Source organism: Leopardus geoffroyi, chromosome D1, assembly GCF_018350155.1.
Source record: "Leopardus geoffroyi isolate Oge1 chromosome D1, O.geoffroyi_Oge1_pat1.0, whole genome shotgun sequence".
Taxonomy (NCBI): domain Eukaryota; kingdom Metazoa; phylum Chordata; class Mammalia; order Carnivora; family Felidae; genus Leopardus; species Leopardus geoffroyi.
In genome coordinates, this window is record NC_059329.1 from 60,199,067 (window position 1) to 60,222,366 (window position 23,300).

Here is a 23,300-nt window from a genome sequence, read left to right on the forward strand (position 1 = left end):
CCTTTGTCATAATTTAGTTCATCTTGACTACCTTTTCCACACTGCTCCAATACATTGATGACGTGCTGATTAGACCTACTGAGCAAGAAGTAACAACTACTCTAGGCTTATCGGTAAGACATTTGTGTGTCAGAGGGTGGGAAATAATCTGACAAAAATTTGGGGGCCTTCTACCTCTGTGAAATTTCTAGGGGTCAAATGGTATGAGGCATATTGAGATATTCCTTCTATGGTGAAAGATAAATTGTTGCATCTGGCTCCTCCCACAAGCAAAAGACTGGCACAATGCCTAGCGGGCCTCTTTGGATGCTGGCGTCAGCATGGCAGTGTATTCCTCATTTAGGTATGCTACTCTGGTCTGTTTACCAAATGACCTGAAAAGCTACTGGTTTTGAGCAGGGCTTGGAACAAGAGAAGGCTCTACAATAGGCCTAGGCCCGCCCTGCAGCTGCTCTGCCACTTGGGCCATGTGATCCAGTAGGTCTATGGTGTTGAAGTGGCGGTGGCAGATAGGGTTGCTATTTGGAGCCTCTAGCAGGCTCTTTGGATTTTGGAGCAGAGCCCTGCCATCCTCTGTCAATAAGTATTCACCTTTTGAGAAACGTCTTTTGGCTTGCTACTCAGCCTTAGAAGAGACTGAATGCTTAACCATGGGCCACTAAACTACTGTGTGACCTGAGCTTCCCGTCAGGAACTGGGTGCTGTCTGACCCACCAAGCCATAAAGCTGCACCTGCGCAGCAGCATTCCGTCATCAAATGGTATATACATTGAAGTGGTATATATAGGATTTGGCTCGAGAGGCCCTGAAAGTACAAGTAAGTTATTGAAGAAGTGGCCCAAATGCCCATGATCCTCACTCTTGCCTGCACCTTTGGGGAGGTCCCTATGATCAGTTAACAGAAGAGAAAACTCAGGTCTAGTTTACACATGGTTCTGCATAATACGCAGGCACCACAGCTCCTTTCTGGGACAGCCCTGAAGGATGCTCCATCTTATTGACAGAGTTGTGGAAGACTTTTAAGCAGGGAGTACTTTTAGATAGCTCACTCTGGCTACCGTGGGAAGAGTGACCTAACCTATGGGTTTGGGTCAGACTTAAGTACCATATCAGGGTCTAGTTTGGTCTTTGGAACAGACTGGTTACTGGGCGAAGAGTTGGTCTGGGTGTCTGTCAGACTTGGTGCCCCCGGGGGGGCAGGACCTGATCTGTTTATGTGGGCTAGACTGGATATTTGGAGTAGGCCTGACCTGTGTGCCTATGTCAGATTGGGATATCCAGCCTGGGGCTCACCTGTGTTTGGGACTGTTAGACTCTATAACCCAACCTGTGTGCTTGGGTTAGACTAGAGAGTGCAAGGCTGACCTGTATATTTGGTCAGACTGGGCTTCATGTCAAGTCTTAGGCTGTATTTGGGAGAGACTGGGCCCCAGGGAAGGGCCTAGCCTATTTGTTTCGGACAGGATGTTCAGAGTGGGTTGTGGCCTGTATGACACTCTGTACAGCTTCCAGGGGGGCTCTATACATCCAAATATTAACTGGGGTTTTCTCAGGAGTCGGGGAAGAGGACAAAGAAACTAAACAGAAAGATAAATAGGGAAAAGCAATTTTATTATTGGAATGGAAATAGAAAAAGCATTCTAAGAATTTAAAAAGTGGTAGTTGGCTAACAACGGGCCTTCCCTTGAGCCCATAATCTCACGATTTCAGCCTGTCCTTCAGTGATGCCTGCTTATTTCTTATTCCCAGAAGTCACAAGCCCAACTTCCCAAGTTGATAAAGTCCTTTCACTCTGGCAGTTGCCCCTCCACTCTCATATTCTGCAGTCTCTGGCTTCTCCCCAACCTCCTGGGCTGATTTATTGCCATAGAGCATCTTTTCCACATGTTGCCGGATCTCCCTGGTCTGTACTCCATAAATGATAGGATTCAAAGATCCTGGGAGTAGCAAGTAGATGGCACTGAGCAGGTTCTGGACATCCGGAGACACAGTCTTGGCCACTTGGAAGACAATGGAGGTGGAGAGACCAGAGAGGTAGATAGTGAGGATGACCAGTAAGTGGGAGCCACATGTGTGCAAGGCCTTGGCTCGGGCTCTCCCAGAAGAGATCCAGAAGGCAGCATAGATGATGCGTGTATAGGAGGTCCCTAGCAGGGCTAGATCCAAGGTCACAGTGACCAACCGCATGGTCAGTCCCAACCCATTGTTGAAAGTCAAGTCTCCACAAGCCATGCTCAGCAGTGCAATGTACTCACAGGCAAAGTGTCGAATCACCATTGTCTGGCAGAATCGACCTCGTGACGTTAGAACCACTAAAGGCACTGCCACTTCCAGGCTCCGTGTCAGAGCAAGAATGGCCAGCACTCCCAGCAGGCGGGAGGTTATCAGGTCAGTATAGTGGAGTGGGTGACAGATGGCCACGTAGCGGTCTAGGGCCATGGCCAGCAGGATATTGTAGTCCAGGAGAGTAAAGTAGATAAAGAACATCTGGTCCAGGCAGCCATGCAGTGACATGGGGTTAGCATAATGCACAAAGCCCTCCAGCATTTTGGGCATCACGGCTGTGGCAGCACAAATGTTGACAGCCAGGAGCAGGGCGATGAGCATGTACATGGGCTGATGCAAACTCCGTTGGGCCACCACCGTGTGGATGACCAGGACGTTTGCAGAGATGATCGTCACATAAAGGAAGGTAAGAGGCAGGACCAGGAGGGGCTGCCACTCTCGCAATCCAGGGAAGCCCACCAGGAAGAAGTTGGTGTAGGAGATGTTGAAGGCACTGGTATCTCATCCTCACCCATCAGCTTTGGCCTTGGGTTGGCCCCAGGAGTGGTGATCAGAGACTGTTAGAACAAAATGGTCAATGGAAGAAAGCCAATTTCTATTTTAGGGCCTGAGGGGTTTGTGATGAAGGTCCACCTCTTCATGTACATACGTCTACTCCTTTGGGGCACAGATGGGTGCTATGCCAGGTGTTACGGAAGCTATGGAGGTGAACAAGGCATCCCTTGTCCTCAGGGAGCTCTTGGCCTGTGTGTGTGAAATGTAAACTTACAAGATCCTTGTTTATCTGTGATGTTCCAGGTATTTGATTGCTGAATAAAAGATTAGGAGGAAAAGTAGGTGTGGTACATGAGGGAAAATAAAAGGTAATGGGGGGCACCTGGGTGGCTCAATCAGTTAAATGTCCGACTTTGGCCCAGGTCCATGGGTTTGAGCCCTGTGTCAGCTCTCAGGGCACAGCCTGGAGCCTGCTTCTGATTCTGTGCCTCCCTCTCTCTGCCCCTCCCCTGCTCACACTCTGTCTCTCTCAAACATAAACATTAAAAATAAAAATAAAAAAGTTATGGGCCAGAGGTAAAACTAGAAAGCATGAAGAAAACGTTTGAAAGGAGGAAATATGAGGAATTTGTGGTCCAAGAAGTGTGGAAGAGCCAGGTGGGGTTTATCAGGAATGATGGCCTCACTTTTGTGCCTGGGGTGCACTGTGGCAAGGCCAGGGGAAAGTTGCTGGACCTCAAACAACAGGTCACAGGAACTCTTGCCTTCCTAAGCCTCTATAGACTGACTCTGAGGCCTCCTGCCTGGCCTTGTCCTCAGTGTCATGGATGATGATTTTGCTTTCCTCTCAATGTAAGCTCCTGGAAAGCCAGCAAACAGCATTCTTCCCGCGTGCTGCTGGAGCTGCAAGTGCTGATTTCCCCCCCAACCCCCCCCCCCCCCCCCCAAGCCCGGGCATCGAGGACGTACTTGAGCACTGCTTGTTGAGCAGGCCAAGGAGGAATAGGAAGAGGATGGGAGGAGGCTGAACATTTAGTTGGGCTCTGAGAGCAGTAATTTCAAAGTGTTGACCAGATTTTTGTGTAATTAAGGGAGCAGATAGGAAAAGATCCAGAGTCCTAGGGTTTGAACAACACAGATTACATGAAAATAGCTAACATCTATTGGACATTTACCATATGGCAGGCAGTGTTTTCAATGCTTTCATGGATTCACTTTTTAAAATCTTCTCAATTGTGCCAGTGAAGGAAGTAAGGCACAGAGAGGTTAAGTCTAGTTCCAGGTCACACAGCTAGTAAATGGCAGAGCAGAATTTGAACCCAGACAGTCAGACCCTAAAATGCATGCTCTTAACTTTAGGATGACCAACTGTTCCCTTCCCGGCTTGCCTGAGACTTCCCTGGAGTTTGCACTGAACATCTGGTGTTCCAGGAAACCTTTGGGGCAGATCACTTCACTCTTACTACTAACTACATAGAAGATTGGAGAAGCCTTATAGATTGTGGAGCAGCTAGGAAATGGTCTTCCTTCTTATCAGTGTATTGTCTCTGAAAACCACGTTTATGTTGGTGTTCCTATAACCACCTTCTGAATACTTAGAAGAATAAAGAGGCACAGCTGTAAATTCACAGGGAGACTTCCAAAGGAAGTGGCTTTGGATTTCCAATGCCCACCATGGAATGCCTTTTTGAAAAATCTTAGAGCATTATTTTATACAGAATAATCCAGACTTTGGGAAATGTGCCATTAGTGGGGTTGAGCAAGGGCCAGATGACATTGTGGGAGGGGGTAGAAGTCCTTAGAGTGGGGGACTTTCATAGCTGGAGGGTGGGATTGAGAAGCTGAGAGTGAGGTGAGCGGTGGTCCATGATAGGACAGAGGGGCAAGAAAGAAATGCAAGCTGGAGGAGCACTGGCCAAGAAGGTGGTTAAGGACCAAGCTTCTTGCCAAATGCCAGAGTGTGTTCATTGTTAAGGGGCTTAACAAGCTGTCACGTGAACTGTAGTTTGCCCTCCTATTTTGTATTTTAGGATCACTCAGGTAAGTTTCTCAAGGGGCTCTTAGACCCTAAAGCAGTCAAGAAAGGAAATGGCAGAATAACAACCCCCTCGAGGAGAGGCAGAAGGGATGAAAAATACCGTGAGGGATGAGCAGATCAGTTAACTTGCTGATGAAAGTCTTGAGAGAGATGAAGAGGTGTTGCCAGAGTCACATCAGTCAGACTTAGGAACCAACTGGAAATGGGGAAAGACAGAGGAATGGATAGTAATTTCAGGGTTTTTGTTAGCCAGGATGACTGCACTGGTGCTCCTAAAAGCTGAGCAAGGAAGAGCAGGGTTGGGGTTCTAGGAGGCCCAATTAATTAATTGAACTTGGATGTGGGGAGGACTCCCAGATGAAGAGGTCCCCAGTCAACAACCTGAAGTCAGATGGAGAGCTCAGATGAAAAATTAAGGCTGGAGGTGACTATGTGAGGATTAGAAATTTATAGAGGGCATGAGACAGAGTCTTAAGGAGCAGATGGCAATGAAGGAGACCGAGGAAAAGAGGGGAGGGAGGGAATGTGAGAGCCAGGAGCAAATGGAGTTCTGGAAACCAGAGGAGAGGCTTGGTTGCTCTGGAGGCTTCGAGGTAAAGGGCTTTACAGACAGCAGAGGCCAAAGACCAACCGAGCCAACTCACCCTACAAGTAGCAGAGGAGGGGACGGAGAGGAAGCTGAGGATGATGCCAGAGCCTTGTGCTCTCTGCAGAAAGAGCCTCACCTCCACCACTGGAAAAGTCAAAACCACACACAGAGCTGCTTTATCTCTGCCCTGTCCTCACAAACTGGCAACGGTGTTCGTCTCTCTTCCTTCAGTTCCCAGGGAGAGATGTCTCTTTTGTTCTTAGGGCGTCTTGTACTTCTCACTCTCTCCCCTCAGCGTATGAAAAAGTTCATCTCTGTTAGGAGAAAATAAGCTCAACCTTAACTTCCTATAACCCTCTAGCTTTTCATCTTTCTCCTCACATTTATTTATTTATTTTTAAAGTTTATTCATTTATTTTGAGAAAGAGTACGAGCAGGGGAGGGGCAGAGAGAGAGGGAGAGAGAGAATCCCAAGCAGGCTCTGCACTGTCAGTGTGAGCCTGACGCAGAGTTTGAACTCACGAACCGTGAGATCATGACCTGAGCTGAAATCAAGAGTCAGGCACTTAACAGACTAAGTCGCCCAGGCACCCCTCTCCTCATCTTTAAAGCAAAGCCTTGGGCATGTCTTTATTGAGCAATAATCACTGGCTCGCTGATTGAGCTCCTCGATGGATGGAAAGTGTTGCTTTCCAGTGGGGAGACCATGTCTTTTTCATCTCTGTCCCAGTGACCAGCTCTGAGCCCACAGCCAAATATGTGCTCGGTAAGTGTTGTGTTTAAGGAATAAATGCATGCACAAAGGGATTTTAAGAAACATTCTCATTTGCAACCTAGAGCAGCCCTTGGAAGTGGAATGAAGGAAGGAAGGAAAAATGAAACCCATTAAGGCTCAGAGATCCCAGGTGATTTGCTTAGTCTCACTTGACAAGAAGAGCCAGACCTGAAATTCAGGTCTTCTAACACTCTTCCATCCACACCACAGTTTTCTCCCTCACCGACTCTGCCCACCCCTCCTCCCCAACACACACAAGAGGCAACAATGGACAGGCTCCAAACATTCTTAGTCTCAGCAGTAATACTAAGAGTTAGCATTTATTGAGCACTTACTACATGCCAGACATGATTCCAAGGCTTTTTTCTTTACTGTTCACAGCAACCCTAAGAGATGAATACTGTTTATTAACCCTGCTTATAGATGAGGACACTAAGGTTTAGAGAAGGTAACTCATATTCTTAAAGTCTCATAGGTATTAAATGATAGGGCTGGCATATGACTGAACCTAGGTTGTTGATGATAATTGGTGGAGTTCAGGTCCAATCTCAGGTTTTCCTGCCTCCAAATCCCCATCAAGCTCCAGTCTTCTCACCCCCAACCTCACCATGGAAACCTGTAGAGGTGTCCTGTCGGGGTGCAGCCTGCTGTGGCTCTCGGTTCACCTCTGAAAAGGTAAGGCACCAAGGCACTGATCTATGAGGCTGAAGGGGAGGGATGGATAAGTAGACCCGTGGTTCCAGAGGAGGAGCCTGAGGAGATTCCCAGTGGACAGTCATGTCCACAGACACCAAGGAGGAAACAGTGAGAAACCCAGAACTCAGGGAGGACCCCAGGGAGAGAGGCTGGGTGGAGGGGACAGTGTATGAACATTTTTATTTCTATGGCTCTTGGTGTTTCTCAGAGAGCAGTCACAGCTGCTGAAGGATTCATTTTACAGATGACCCATTAGAAGCTTAGAGAGAACAAGTCAGGGTTCAGGTCAGATTTCATCCCAGGGGCACCAATAGGCAGAAGCTGGGTATTGCTGACTGGGATGACCAGGACTCAGCTGAGGGGAAGGGACTCTTGCGATGTGGGCGTTATATAGGCACTCAGGGATCACCCAAAGGAGAGAAAAGGGAACTTGGGTGACCATGGGAGAGCCAGGGACCTGATTCAGGAGCGGGTGTGTGTGTGTGTGTGCGTGCACGCACACACACACACACACACACACACACACACACACACACATTGCTGAGGTACTTACTTGTCCGGTGTGGGTGGCTCAGGATCTGGGACAGGAGGTGTGCTGTGAATAGCCGAGACCCACAGAAGCGAGGGTTGTCTCCTCCAGGGAGGTATCACCGCTCTGTCTTCTGGAATCTGGAAATAGGGGAACTGGAAATCTCCTCTTTTCCTCTTTTTCTGCTTTCTTTGGATTTAATGTTTTTTCTTTATGATTCAATTCTTCTTTCTTTTAATGTTCATTTGTTTTTGAGAGAGCAAGAAAGAGAGTGAGCGCATGTGCGTGTGGGAGAGGGGCAGAGAGTGACAGAGAGGGAATCTTAAACAGGCTTCATGTTCAATGAGGAGCCTGATGTGGGGCTTGATCTCACAACCCTGAGATCATGACCTTAGCTGAAATCAAGAGTCAGACACTTGACTGAGCACCAGGTGCCCTGATTCGATTCTACTTCTTAGCTTATTAGCTGTGCCTTATTCCTTGTGTCATTTTACAGGTTGCTTTAGTGTTTATGATGCATATCTTTAACTTACCACAGTTTATTTTAAATTGTTATTATGCCACTTCAACAAACAGTATGAAATCCTGACAGCAAGGTTCTTTTATTTCCTCTCTCCCAGTATTCATGTTACTGTAGTTCTGTTTTATTTCTACATAAATTATGAAGTCCACAATACATTGTATATATTTTCTACAATCCATCATATCCTAAAGAGATTTAGAAAAGAAAAAAATATTATGGTTGAAAAATTCATTCATGTTGCATGCTACTGTATTTTATTATTTTTAAAATTTTTTAAATGTTTATTTATTTTCGAGAGACAGAGAGATAGAGCGTAAGCAGCAGGGGACAGAGAGAGAGGGAGACACAGAATCTAAAGCAGGCTCTAGGTTCTGAGCTGTCAGCACACAGCCTGATGCAGGGCTTGAAGTCATAAGCCGTGGGAACATGACCTGAGCCGAAGTCAGACACTTAACCAACTGAGCCACCCAGATGCCCACCCCTTTATTTTAAAAAAAATTTAAATGTTTATTTATTTTTGAGAGACAGAGAAACATAGTGTGAGCAGGGGAGGGACAGAGAGAGAGGGAGACATAGAATTTATTGTTTTAAATTTTTTTTTATTTTTAAAGTATTTATTTATTTATTAATATTAGATAAAGGTATTCTTTAATCCCCATCACCTATTTTACCCATCCCCCTGCCTATCTCCCCACTGGTAACATCAGTGTTTTCTCTATAGTTAAGAGTGTTTCTTGGTGTATCTATCTTTTCCTTTGCTCATTTGTTTTGTTTCTTAAATTCTGAATATGAATGAGATCATATGATTTTTGTCTTTCTCTGACTGACTTATTTCATTTAGCAAAAATACACTCTAGCTCCATCCATGTTGCTACAAATGAAAAGATTTCATTCTTATTTATGGCTGAGTAATATTCCATTGTATATATATACCACAATTTCTTTATTGATAGGCACTTGGGCTGCTTCCATAGTTTGACTATTGTAAATAAAACTGTAGTAAATATAGGGGTGCATATATCCCTTTGAATTAGTGTTTTTGTATTTTTGGGGTAAATATCAAGTAAATATGAAGTACTGGATCATGGGGTATTTTTTAACTGTTTGAGGAATCTCCATACTATTTTCCACAGTGTCTGTACCAATTTGCATTCCCTCCAACAGTGCACGAGGGTTCCTCTTTCTCCACATTCTCACCAACACTTGTTGTTTCTTGTGTTTTTGATTTTAGCCATTCTGACAGGTGTGAAGTGATATCTCATAGCAGTTTTGATTCGCATTTCCCTGGTGATGAGTGATGTTGAGCACCTGTTCATGTGTCTCTGTTGGCCATATGTATGTCTTCTTTGGAGAAATGTCTGTTCATGTCTTATGTCCATTTTTAAATTGGATTATTTGTTTTTGGAGTGTTGAGTTGTATCAGTTTTTTATATATTTTGGATACTAACCCTTTGTTGGATATGTCATTTGCAAATATCTTCTCCCATTCTGAAGATTGCCTTTTAGTTTTGTTGATTGTTTCCTTTGCTGTGCAGAAACTTTATTTTGATGTAATCTAAATAGTTTGTTTTTGCTTTTATTTCCCTTGCTGATGTTAGAGAAATTACTTCCTGTGCTCTCTTCTAGAATTTTTATGGTTTCAGGCCTCACATTTAAGTTTTTAATCCATTTTGAGTTTATTTTGTGTATGTATAGGAAGTGGACCAGTTTCATTCTTTTGCATGTAGCTGTCCAGTTTTCCCTATACCATTAGTTGAAGAGACTATTTCCCATTGGATATTATTTATCCTTTGTCAAAGATTAATTGACCATATAATTGTGGGTTTATTTCTGGGTTTTCAATTCTATTCTATTGATACAGGCATCTATTTTTATGCCAGTACTATACTTTTTTTAATTTAATTTTTATTTAAATTAAAAAAAATTTACATCCAAGTTAGTTAGCATTAAGTGCAACAATGATTTCAGGAGTAGATTCCTTAATGCCCCTAACCCATTTAGCCCATCCCCCTCCCACAACCCCTCTAGTAACCTTCTGTTTGTCCTCCATATTTAGGAGTCTCTTATGTTTTTGTCCCCCTCCCTATTTTTATATTATTTTTGCTTCCCTTCCCTTATGTTCATCTTTGTATCTTAAAGTCCTCAAATGAGTGAAGTCATATGATATTTGTCTTTCTCCAACTAATTTCGCTTAGCAAAATACGCTCTAGTTCCATACACGTAGTTGCAAATGGCAAGATTTCAATGGCATTTTTGATTGCCAAGTAATACTCGATTATATATATATACCACATCTTCTTTATCCATTCATCCATCGATGGACATTTGGGCTCTTTCCATACTTTGGCTATTGTTGATAGTGCTGCTATAAGTGTTGGGGTGCATGTGCCCCTTCGAAACAGCATACCCGTATCCCTTGAATAAATACCTAGTAGTGCAATTGGTGGGTCATAGGGTAGTTGTATTTTTAGTTTTTTGAGGAAGCTCCATACCATTTTCCAGAGTGGCTGCACCAGTTTTCATTCCCACCAGCAGTGCAAAAGATCCTCTTTCTCTGCCTCCACGTCAACATCTCTTGTTGCCTGAGTTGTTAACGTTAGCCATTCTGACAGATGTGAGGTGGTATCTCATTGTGGTTTTGATTTGTATTTCCCTGATGCTGAGGGATGTGGAGCATTTTTTTCATGTGTCAGTTGGCCATCTGGATGTCTTCTTTGGTGAAGTGTCTATTCATGTCTTTTGCCCATTTATTCACTGGATTATTTGTTTTTTGGGTGTTGAGTTTGGTAAGTTCTTTATAGATTTTGGATACTAACCCTTTATCTGATATGTCATTTGCAAATATCTTCTCCCATTCCACCAGTTGCCTTTTAGCTTTGCTGATTGTTTCCTTTGCTGTGCAGAAGCTTTTTATCTTGGTGAGTTCCCAATAGTTCATTTTTGCTTTGGTTTCCTTTGCCTCCAGAGACGTGTTGAGTAAGAAGTTGCTGTGGCCAAGATCAAAGAGGTTTTTGCCTGCTTTCTCTTCAAGGATTTTGATGGCTTCGCTTCCTGTCTTACATTCAGGTCTTTCATCCATTTTGAGTTTATTTTTGTGTATGGTGTAAGAAAGTGGTCCAGGTTCATTCTTCTGCATGTCGCTGTCCAGTTTTCCCAGCACCACTTGGTGAAGAGACTGTCTTTATTCTATTGGATATTCTTTCCTGCTTTGTCAAAGATTAGTTGGCCATACGTCTGTGGGTCCATTTCTGGGTTCTCTATTCTGTTCCATTGATCTGAGTGTCTGTTCTTTTGCCAGTACCATGCTGTCTTGATGATTACAGCTTTGTAATACAGCTTGAAGTCCAGGATTGTGATGCCTCCTGCTTTGGTTTTCTTTTTCAAAATTGCTTTGGCTATTCGGAGTCTTTTGTGGTTCCATACAAATTTTAGGGTTGTTTGTTCTAGCTCTCTGAAGAATGCTGGTGTTATTTTGATAGGGATTGCATTGAATATGTAGATTGCTTTGGGTAGTATGGACATTTTAACAATATTTGTTCTTCCTATCCAGGAGCATGGAATCTTTCTCCATTTTTTGGTGTCTTCTTCAATTTCTTTCATAAGCTTTCTATAGTTTTTAGTGTATAGATTTTTCACCTCTTTGGTTAGATTTATTCCTAGGTATTTTATGGTTTTTGGTGTAACAGTAAATGGGATTGATTCCTCTGGGTTTTCCAGGGCATCATGTCATCTGCAAAGAGTGAAAGTTTGACCTCCTCCTGGTTGATTTGGATGCCTTTTATTTCTTTGTGTTGTCTGATTGCTGAGGCTAAGACTTCTAATACTATGTTGAATAACAGTGGCAAGAGTGGATGTCCCTGTCTTGTTCCTGACCTTAGGGGGAAAGCTCTCAGTTTTTCCCCATTGAGGATGATATTAGCGTTGGGTCTTTCATACTCAGCTTTTATGATCTCGAGGTATGCTCCTTCTATCCCTACTTTCTTAGAGGTTTTTATCAAGAAAGGATACTGTGTTTTCCCTGCATCTATTGAGAGGATCATTTGGTTCTTGTCCTTTCTTTTATTGATGTGACAAATCACACTGATTGTTTGCAGATAATGAACCAGCCCTGCATGCCCTGTATAAATCCCACTTGGTGCTGGTGAATAATTTTTTTAATGTATTGTTGGATCCAGTTGGCTAATATCTTGTTGAGAATTTTTGCACCCATATTCATCAGGGAAATTGGTCTATAGTTCTCCTTTTTAGTGGGGTCTCTGTCTGGTTTTGGAATCAAAGTAATGCTGGCTTCATAGAAAGAGTTTGGAAGTTTTCCTTCCATTTCTATTTTTTGGAACAGCCTGAAGAGAATAGGTGCTAACTCTTCCTTAAATGTTTGGTAGAATTCCCCTGGAAAGCCATCTGGCCTTGGACTCTTGTTTTTCTGGAAGATTTTTGACTACTAATTTTTCTTTGCTGGTAATGGGTCTGTTCAAATTTTCTATTTCTTCCCATTTCAGTTTTGGTAGTGTATATGTTTCTAGGAATTTGTCCATTTATTCCAGATTTCCCATTTTATTGGTGTATAGTTGCTCATAATATTCTTTTATTATTGTTTTTATTTCTGCTATGTTGGTTGTGATCTCTCCTCTTTCATTCTTGTTTTTATTTATTTGGGTACTTTCCTTTTTCTTTTTGATCCAACGGACTAGGGGTTTATCAATTTTTTTAATTCTTTCAAAGAACCAGATTCTGGTTTCTTTGATCTGTTCTGATTTTTTTTTTTTTGGTTTTGGTAGCATTAATTTCTGCTGTAATCTTTATTATTTTCTGTTTCTGCTGGTGTTGGGCTTTATTTGCTGTTCTTTTTCCAGCTCCTTAAGGTGTAAGGTTAGGCTGTGTATCTGAGATCTTTCTTCCTTCTTTAGGAAGACCTGGATTGCTATGTACTTTCCTCTTGTGACCACCTTTGCTGCATCCCAGAGGTTTTGGGTTTTGGTGTTATCATTTTCATTGGCTTCCATATATTTTTTAATTTCCTCTTTAAAAAATTAATAATAATTTCCTCTTTAACTTCTTGGTTAGCCCATTCATTCTTTTTAAAAAAAAATTTTTTTTTCAACGTTTATTTATTTTTTTTGGGACAGAGAGAGACAGAGCATGAACGGGGGAGGGGCAGAGAGAGAGGGAGACACAGAATCAGAAACAGGCTCCAGGCTCTGAGCCATCAGCCCAGAGCCTGACGCGGGGCTCAAACTCACGGACCGCGAGATCGTGACCTGGCTGAAGTCGGACGCTTAACCTACTGCGCCACCCAGGCGCCCCCATTCATTCTTTAGTAGGATGTTTTTCAGACTCCAAGTATTTGTTACTTTTCCAAATTTTTTCTTGTGGTTGATTTCGAGTTTCATAGCATTGTGGTCTGAAAATATGCATGGTATGATCTCGATCTTTTTGTGCTTACTTAGGGCTGATTTGTGTCCCATTATATGGTCTATTCTGGAGAACATTCCATGTGCACTGGAGAAGAATGTATATTCTGCTGCTTTAGGATGAAATGTTTTGAATATATCTGTTAAGTCCATCTGGTCAGTGTGTCATTCAAAGCCATTGTTTCCTTGTTGATTTTTTGAGTATATGATCTGTCCATTGTTGTGAGTGGGGTGTTGAAGTCTTCTACTATTATGGTATTACTATTGATGAGTTTCTTTATGTTTGTGATTAATTGATTTATATATTTGGGTGCTTTCACATTTGGCGCATAAATGTTTACAATTGTTAGGTCTTCTTGGTGGATAGTCCCCTTGATTATGATATAATGCCCTCTTCATCTCTTTATACAGGCTTTATTTTAAAGTCTAGATTGTCTGATATAAGTATGGCCACTCCGGCTTTCTTTTGTTGACCATTAGCATGATAGCTGGTTCTCTACCCCGTTATTTTCAATCTGAAGGTGTCTTGAGGTCTAAAGTGGGTCTCTTGTAAACAGCATATAGATGGATCTTGTTTTCTTATCCATTCTGTTACCCTATGTCTTTTGATTGGAGCATTGTGTCCATTGATGTTTAGAGTGAGTACTGAAAGATATGAATTTATTGCCATTATGATGCTTGTAGAGTTGGAGTTTCTGGTGGTGTTCTCTGGTTCTTTCTAATCTTTGTTGCTTTTGATATATATATGTTTTATCTTTTCTCTCTTCAGAGAATCCTCCTTAAAATTTCTTGCAGGGCTGGTTTAGTGGTCACAAACTCCTTTAATTTTTGTTTGTCTGGGAAACTTTTTATCTTTCCTTCTATTTTGAATGACAGCCTTTCTGGGTAAAGAATTCTTGGCTGCATATTTTTTTCTGATTCAGCACATTGAATATATCCTGCCACTCTTTTCTGGCCTGCCAAGTTTCTGTGGATAGGTCTGCTGTAAACCTGATCTGTCTTCTCTTGTAGGTTAGGGACTTTTTTTCCCTTGCTGCTTTCATGATTCTCTCCTTGCCTGAGTATTTTGTGAATTTGACTATGATATGCCTTGTTGATGGTTGGTTTTTGTTGAATCTAATGGAGCTCCTCTGTTGCTTCCTGGATTTTGATGTCTGTGTCTTTCCCCCGGTTAGGAAAGTTTACTGCTATGATTTGCTCACATAACCCTTCTACCCCTATTTCTCTCTCTTCCTCTTCTGGGACCTCTATGATTCTGATGTTGTTCCCTTTTAATGAGTCACTGATTTCTCTAATCCTTAAATCGTGCTCTTTTGCCTTAATCTCCCTCTTTTTTTTTTTTTTTGCTTCATTATTCTCTATAAGTTTGTCTTCTATATTGCTGATTCTCAGTTCTGCCTCATCCATCCTTGCCACCGCTGCATCCATGCATGATTGCAGCTCAGTTATAGCATTTTTAATTTCATTCTATTTTTTACTTCTTTTATCTCTGCAGAAAGGGATTCTAATCTATTTTTGAGTCCAGCTAGTATTCTTATTATCGTGATTCTAAATTCTGGTTCAGATATCTTGCTTGTATCTGTGTTGGTTGAATCCCTGGCTGTTGTTTCTTCATGCCCTTTCTTTTGGGGTGAATTCCTTCACTTTGTCATTTTGAAAGGAGAAAAGGAATTAATGAGGTAGAAAAATTAAAATTAAAAAAATTAAAATTAAAAAAATATTAAAATGGGGCGCCTGGGTGGCTCAGTCGGTTGAGTGGCCGACTTCAGCTCAGGTCATGATCTCGCGGCCCGTGAGTTCGAGCCCCGCGTCAGGCTCTGTGCTGACGGCTTGGAGCCTGGAGCCTGTTTCAGATTCTGTGTCTCCCTCTCTCTGACCCTCCCCCGTTCATGCTCTGTCTCAAAAATAAATAAACGTTAAAAAAAAATAAAAAATAAATTAAAAAAATATTAAAATTAAAAAATTAAAAACACACACACACAAAATCTAATAAATGATGCAAAATCCTAGGTGTGTTTTGGTCTGTGTGTTCAAAGTGGTTTGATAGATTAGAGAAAAAAAGGGGGGTGAAAGGAAATTGAGAATTTGAAAAAATGAATACACTGAAGTAGACTAAAACGATGGGAGTAAAATAGAATTTGAAAAAATTTACACAAAAGTAAAGAATATAGTAGAAAAAATAAAAGAAAAACATTTTAAATATAAATTTAAAGTAAAAATGAAGTTTTTCTCTTTCTGTATTCAAGAAAAAGAAAATAAACCAAAAAGAGAAAAAAGAGGGAAAAAAAGGAAATCATTTGAAAATTTGAAAAAGTGAATACACTGAAGTAGACTAAAATAAAATGATGGAAGTAAAATAGAATTTGAAAAAACTTACACCAAAGCAAAAAATATAGTAAAAAAATTTAGGAACAATATTTTGAATAAAAATTGAAAATAAGAATGAATTTTTTCTCTTTCTGTATTCAAGAAAAAGAAGTGAAAAAGAGAAAAAGAAAAAAAAAAAGAAAATTGAATAGATGGATCTGCTAGCAGATTGAAATAGGACTGAAATTACTTCGTTTTCCCCTAGAAGTCAGACTATGAATCGCTTTATAGTCCATAAACTAAGCAGGCGGTGAGACTTGTGTTCTGAAGAGCGAGGATGGCCCAGTTGGGCAGGGCTTAGTGTAGTGGCTCCGTCCTCCACTAGATGGCGCTGCTAGCCTATCGGGGTTGAGTGTTGTAGCGCTCGCTCGTAGGTGCATATGCGCATGCGTGGGAGCGGTGAAAATGACGTCACATAGCCACACAGTCTCTAGTATTGGGACTCTGTTCTCCCCGGTTAGCAATTGCTCACCCATCCTCTGTCTTCAGCTTTTGTCCACTCCCCTCTTTTTCACTGTCCGTGACCAAGCCCCAGGCAGTACTTGTCTCCCGTGTTTTGTCTCAGGTGTGGCTGTTTTCCCTGGCCCCTTACTTCTGAAGGACTGCAGCTTTGACCCATTCTGCCCCTCTGTGGGCGGGTCTCACTGAGCAATGGCTGAATGCCGGCTGCACCCAGGAACACTTGCTGGACCCTGCTGCTGCCTGTGCCCGAGACTGCAGCCGGGTGCCAGCCCACCTCAGAAAAAGTTTGCGAGATAGTGTAGCAGCAGCATCTCAGGGATTATGGAAAATCACAACACACATCTGGCACCAGGCTTCACCCTCAACAACCTTGCCCCAGCACCAGCGAATGTGGCTGCCTTCCGGGGTCTGCTGGGACCAGGTGGCTTCAACAGTCTCTACCAAATGTCTTTCCAGCAGTGGAACCGCTTTTCCCTGTGTGGCCCAAGAACCTCCTGGACCCCACTTTGCTCCTGGGGATTCGCCCTTTCCACCAGAGCACCGCCAGGTATGGAGCTGCGGAGTTGCAGCCTTTGTGCTCCTCTTGTTTACAGTCTTAATGGAATTTAAACCCTCTCCTTTCTCCTTTCTCCCTTTTTAGTTTAGTCCCTGCGGCTGTTTCCAATTTTCCACTTTCTCTCCAGCTGCTTTTGGAGAGGAGTGCTTTTCCCATATTCTCTCCACCCGGCCTCCCCCCCCCCCCCCCAATCTCTGTCCTCTCTCCACCTGCAAAAGCGGCTCCCTGCCCACTGCGGCCCCTCGCTCCCCAAGTTCACCTCTCTGTGCCACGTACCTGCTGAATTCTGTGGTTCCATTTGTGCAGATTGTTGTGTTAATCCTCTAATCAGTTTTCTAGGTGTGCAGGATGGTTTAGTGTTGGTCTGGATGTATTTCATGGACGTGAGACACACAAAAAACTTCCATGCTGTTCTGCCATCTTGGCTCCTTCCCTGCGTGTAGAGTCTTAATGGAATTTAAACCCTCTCTTTTCTCCTTTCTCGTTAAGTCCTTGCGGCTGTTTCCACTTTTCCACTTTCTCTCCAGCTGCTTTCGGGGTGGGGGCTCTTTTCCCATACTCTCTCCTCCCCTCCCCCCAGTCTCTGTCCTCTCTCCACAAGCAAATCAGCTCCCTGCCCTCCACAGCTTCTCTCTCCCCCACAGTTCACCTGTCCGCACCACGTACCTGCTGAGTTCTGTGGTTCAGGTTGTGCAGATTGTTATGTTAATTCTCAAATCAGTTTTCTAGGTGTGCAGGATGGTTTAGTGTTGATCTGGCTGTATTTCATGTGCGAGAGACACAAAAAAGACTTCCTTGCTGTGTCACCATCTTGGCTCCTCCCCTCCAGTACTATACTGTTTCAATTATTACTGCTTTGTAATAGAGCTTGAAGTCTGGAATTATGATACTTCTGTTTTTTTCTTTTTCAAGATTGCTTTGGCTTTTCGTTGTCTTTTGTGGTTTGATACCAATTTTAGGATTGTTTGTTTTAGCTCTGTGAAAAATGCTTTGGTATTTTGAGAGGAATTGCATTAAATGTGTAGATTGCTTTGGGCAGTATAGACATTTGAACACTATTTGTTCTTCTAACCCATGAGCATGGAATGTCTTTCCATTTCTTTGTATTGTCTTGAATTTCTTTCATCACTATTTTGTAGTTTTCAGGGTACAGGTCTTTCACCTCTTCAGTTAAGTTTATTCCTAGATATTTGATTGTTTTTGGAGCAACTGGAAATGGGATTGTTTCCTTAAATTCAGTTTCTGCTGATTCATTATTAGTGTATAGGAATGCAACAGATTTCTCTACATTGATTTTGTATCCCACAACTTTACTGAATCCATTTATCAGTTCTAGTAGTTTTTGGTGGACTCTTTAGGGTTTTCTGTATTTAGTATTATGTCATCTACAAAATGTGAGTGTTTTATGTCTTCCTTCTCAATTTGGATGTCTTTAACTTTTTTTTTTTTTAAAGTTTTCTGTACTTTGGGGAGAGAGAGACAGAGATTGAGAGAGAGAGATCGAGAGAGAGAGAGACATCGAGTGCTTGTGTGCAAGCAAGGGAAGAGCTAAAAGAGTGGGAGACCCAGAATCTGAAGCAGGCTCCAGGCTCCAAGCTGTTAGCGCAGAGCCCAATGTGGGGCTTGAACTGGAGAACTGTGAGATCATGATCTGAGCCAAAAGTTGGACACTTAACTGACAAGTTAAGCCCCCCAGGCACCCTGTCTTTTATTTCTTTATGTTGTCTCATTGCTTCTAGTACTATGTTGAATCAAAGTGGTGAGTGGACATCCTTGTCTTGTTCCTGATTTTAGGGGAAAATGTCTCAGTTTTTTTTTTTTTTTTTACCATTGAGTATGATGTTAGCTGTGGGTTTTTCATATATGGCTTTTATTATGTTGAGGAATATTCCCTCTAGACCTACTTTGCACAGGGTTTTTCTCACGAATGGGTGTTGTACTTGTGAATGTATTTTATTGTCAATAGCATTCTAATGTATGAATGTACCATAATGTATTTACACATTTTATTGCCAAAGGACATTATTTTATTTCTAGTTTTTCACAATTAGGAACAATGCCACTGTGAATATTCTTGTACGTGTATTTTGATGACCATGTGTCTGAGGATATTTTGGGGGGTAAGAGGTATGCATATCTTTAGTTTCACTAGATAATGGCAAATTGTCCTCAAAGTGGTTCAGCAATCTACAATCTCATTAGTAGTGCATTGAAAGTTTTCGTGGTCATCTTCTGGGAAATTTTGAAATACATATACAAATATGCTATGTTTATACAATAGATGTGTGAAGTTGTACAGTGCACAACCTGAACATCTATATGTGAGAGGCTGGAGGTCAAATGCCTTTTCTTATGCTTATTTTCTGAAGTGACTGTTCAAGTCTTCTGCCTATTTTACTATTGTCTTTTTCTTACTGATTTGTAGTTGTTCTTTATATATTCTGGATACTAGTTCATTGTTGGTTAAACCACCTACAGGTCCTCTGATGGACTTCCATTTGTTGACCATTCACCTTCTTAGAACAGTCTCCTCCCTGACTTTGGTGAGGCCACTCTCCCTTTAGTTTCCTCTTGCCTCTCTAACCCTCATACACAAACTCAACCTTCTGGAATCTCTTGTGTCTGTCTTCCACTCCTCATTTCTGCTGTTACCAGTCAGGTCCAGGCCACCGTCATCTCCAGTATCCCAGCCTCCAGGCTTGTGTCCTTCTGATCCACATTCTACTAGGGCTGCAGAGCCATCGTTCCAAAACACAGGTAGGATCTTGCCACTTTGCTGCTTTGGACTCTTTAAATGGCTAAATACTGCATGGAGTAAGCACTCAAGCTCCTTATCACAACAGATGAGGCCTTCTATCACTTGGCCTCTGCTTATGCATTCAGCCTCCTTCCCTGCCAGGCCCCCACCTGCCCCTGTGCCAGGGAAACTGGGCCTGGCTGGGAGTTTCCCACTCAGCCGTGTACCCATGCCTCTGTGCCTTTGCCTACCCTGCTGTTATGGCCTGGAATTCTTTTTCTTCTATCTCCTTCTTCTTCAGTAAACACCTTATCTTGTCTTTCAAACATAACTCAAATTGACCTTCTCTGTGAAGTGTTCTGTCTTAGTAATTGTCTTCCTCTATGTTCCCACAGAGTTTTGTACATAAAGGTATTATTGAACATTACCTGTCTTTATAGTTTGGAAGCTTTATAGGCTAGAGCCTCCTTCAGGGAAGAGACCAGTTTCTTTTTCTTTGCAATCATGGGGTTAGCATGATGTACGTAAAATAGATGTCTGATGAATGAATGTGAGAATGAATGAATATCACATGCAGAAAGAAGGGGAGAAAATTTAGAAGCTAGAGACACAAGCTTCCTTTGGAGTTGGTTACTGTATAATTCTGGATGAGTAGCTATTTTCAGAAAATGGATAAAAAAGATTTTCAAAGATGAATGCAGATAGTCAAAGCCAAAATACAGCAGGGATGACTCATTTGCACATATACCCACTTGATAGTGAGAGTACTTGTAGGACCTACAAGTCCCAAAGAGTCAGGTGGGAAGCTCCCTGTGTGAGGCCAGGGGCTGGGGCTTCTCAGGGGGGCTAGTAGCTCTGCCTTTTGGAACAGAGTTGCCAGGTGCTGCCTGATTTCCTTGGTCCTGGCCCCGTAGATGACAGGGTTAACCAGACATGGGAGCGGCAGGTAGAGGGCGCTGAGTGAGTTGTGCATGGCCAGGGAGGCGGTGGGAGCCACACGGTAGATGATGGATGAGGACATGGTGGAAGAGTAGACAGTGAAGATGACCAGCAGGTGGGAGCCACAGGTGTTCAGAGCCTTGGAATGTGCTCTGCCTGATGAAATCCAGAAGGCAGCATGGATAATGCGAGAGTAGGAGGCTCCAAGTAGCAGCATGTCCAGGACTCTGTTGAAGATGTGGACAGTGAGACCCACAGTCTCGTTCGGGAAGATGTTCCCACTGGAGAGCTTCATGAGGGCCATGTGCTCACAGGCAAAGTGGTGGATCAGGTCTGAGCAGCAGAAGTGAACCTGGGAGGCAAGCCCCACGAGGGGGGGCAACAATGCAAGTGCTCCTGGCAGCTGCCGCCCCCACCAGGCCAGCCAGCAACTGACCCGTCACTATCTCAGGGTAGCACAGAGGGTAGCAGATGGCAATGTAGCAGTCCAGGGCCATGACCCAGGAGGATGTTGCAGTCAAAGACAATGAGGAAGTAGATGCAGAACATCTGGAGTAGACAGCAAGGCAGGGAGATGCGGTTGAAGTGGGTAGAGAAGCTGAACAGCATGGTGGGCATCACGGTGGCGGCAACACAGATGCTGACAGCCAGGAGAAGGGAAATGAGCAGGTACATGGGCTGGTGCAGGCTCTGCTGGGCCACCACCATGTGGGTGACCAGGGCATTGGCAGAGATGATCACCAGGTAGAGGCTGAGGAAGGGCAGCACCAGAAGGGCGTGAGTGCTCCTGCAGCCCAGGGAAGCCCACCCAGAGGAAGCTGGTGTAGGACCCGTTGGAGCTGCTGTTGCTCCATGCCAACATCTTCCTTGGGAAGCAGAATGGTCTGGGAGCAGGATGGTCTGGTTTCTGTACCTTGACCCCTACTAGGGCCTGCCCCACCTTCACCAGGCTTTGGTCTGCATGAGTCAATATTCCTGGAGAAAAAAATGAGAAGATAAGGGTCATAATTTAATGACATATGAATCTTTCAATAAGTTTTTGCATTTCAAATATATTTCTCAGGGTAGATTTAGGATGTAGGATTATTGGGTCAAACAATCTGAACATTTTTGAGCATGCCAAGTGGATTTCTGAGAAAGCTGTATCAGTCTCATGTCTGAGTCACTGGTGCTAGTATTAAATTAATATGATTTGGGGCGCCTGGGTGGCGCAGTCGGTTAAGCGTCCGACTTCAGCCAGGTCACGATCTCGCGGTCCGTGAGTTCGAGCCCCGCGTCAGGTTCTGGGCTGATGGCTCAGAGCCTGGAGCCTGTTTCCGATTCTGTGTCTCCCTCTCTCTCTGCCCCTCCCCCATTCATGCTCTGTCTCTCTCTGTCCCAAAAATAAATAAACGTTGAAAAAAAAATAAATTAATTAATATGATTTAATAATTTTTATTTTAGTAATTTGATGATTGAAAAATACTATCTTATTGTAATTTGCAGGTTCTTGTTTGTGAAATATCTGTTCATTATACTTTGCCCATGTGTATAAGGTGTTAAGTATTTCCCTTAGCAATTTAATTATTAAAATTAATTATTCCTCTTTCATCCACTGAAACAAAATTTTCAAATCTTGTATTTTTATTTTGTTTCTGATATTAAGACTAAAAACTTTAAATTTATAAAATGAAATCTATGGGCATTTCTCCTTATGAGTTGGTTTTAAGCTTGGCAAGTCTTTTCTCATTCAAAGATTTTGTTCCCCTTTAAAATATGGCATGATTTTTTCGTATTAAATTTTGATCCACAAGAAATTTGTTTTTGTCACAAAGTGACAATCTAAGTTGGCATATTCCTCCCCAGGTAACTAAATACATTGTTCTTGTTTCAGCTTCTCCATTGCTTTGTGTTACTATCTTTATCCTAGATTAAGTTCTTGTATGTCATGGGGTTGTTTTACAGGTAGTGATGCTCTGATTGTTCTTGTGCCAATACCATTTTTTTTTTTTAAATAAAAGCTTTATTGAGGTATAATTTGCAGACCATACAGTTTACCCATTTAAATGTACAATTCAATGTTGTTTTTTTTTAGTAAATTCACAGAGCTGCACAACTATCACCACAATCAACATTTTCATCACATCAGATAGACACCCTTTACCAACTGATAGTCACTCCCTGTTTCTCCCAATCCCCTCAGCCCGAGGCAACCACTTTCTGTGTCATTGGACTGGACTATTCTGAATGTTTCATATAAATGGAATCATACAGCATGTGGTCTTTCATGGCTGGCTTCTTTCACTTAGCATACTGTTTTCGAGTTTCAATATGCTGTAGCCATGAGTATGCCATTTCCTTTTAGTGGCTGAATAGTACTCCATCATGTGGATAAACCTCATTGTATTGATCCACTCATCAGTTGATAGATATTTGGGCTGTTTCCACTTTTTGGCTCTTTTCAACAATGTTGCTGTGAACACTAATGTACAAGTTTTTATGTACACATGTTTTCATTTCTAGGAGTAGAATTACTGGGTATCTATATACTCTCTGTTTAATCTTTTGAGGAAGTACCATATTGTTTTCCAAAGCAGCTGCACCATTTTACTTTCCCGCCAGCAGTGTATGAGGGTTATAATTTCTTCATGTCATTGTCAACAGTTATTATGATCTTTTTAAAAATTCTAGCCATCCAAGGTGTTCTGATTTGTGTGTCTCTGAGGGCTAATGATGTTGAACATGTTTTCATGTGCTTTTATTTGGAGAAATCTCTATTCAAATCCTCTCCCTGTTTTTATGAAAAAATTTTTTTTGAACATTTATTTATTTTTGAGAGAGAGAGAGAGGGAGACAGAGCACAAGTGGGGGATGTTCAAAGAGTGAGACATAGAATCTGAAGCAGGCTCCAGACTCTG

General features: G+C 42.5%; 1 protein-coding gene and 1 pseudogene across 1 annotated transcript; both read right to left on the reverse strand.

The window, feature by feature from the left end:
• Positions 1-1,656: 1,656 nt before the first annotated feature.
• On the reverse strand, positions 1,657-19,695 carry LOC123600408 (olfactory receptor 52L1-like). Its single transcript, XM_045482472.1, has 3 exons — positions 19,380-19,695; positions 6,791-6,850; positions 1,657-2,786 (listed from the first exon to the last, which is right to left on the reverse strand). The coding sequence occupies exons 1-3, from the start codon at positions 19,693-19,695 to the stop codon at positions 1,753-1,755; spliced, it is 1,410 nt and encodes a 469-aa protein (XP_045338428.1). The 3' UTR covers positions 1,657-1,752.
• Positions 19,696-20,186: 491 nt separating this feature from the next.
• LOC123602411 lies at positions 20,187-21,265 on the reverse strand (annotated as a pseudogene).
• Between the last annotated feature and the right edge of the window lie 2,035 nt (positions 21,266-23,300).

Bases quoted from the DNA above. Each gene is read 5' to 3' on its own strand.
- LOC123600408 (XM_045482472.1), bottom strand. From the start codon at position 19,695: ATGGGTACACGGCTGAGTGGGAAACTCCCAGCCAGGCCCAGTTTCCCT. The intron at 6,851-19,379 runs GTAACAGCAGAA...TTACCTTTTCAG, and splicing joins CGGTGGCCTGGACCTGACTG to AGGTGAACCGAGAGCCACAG. The intron at 2,787-6,790 runs GTGAGGTTGGGG...GGTGAGGATGAG, and splicing joins CACCTCTACAGGTTTCCATG to ATACCAGTGCCTTCAACATC.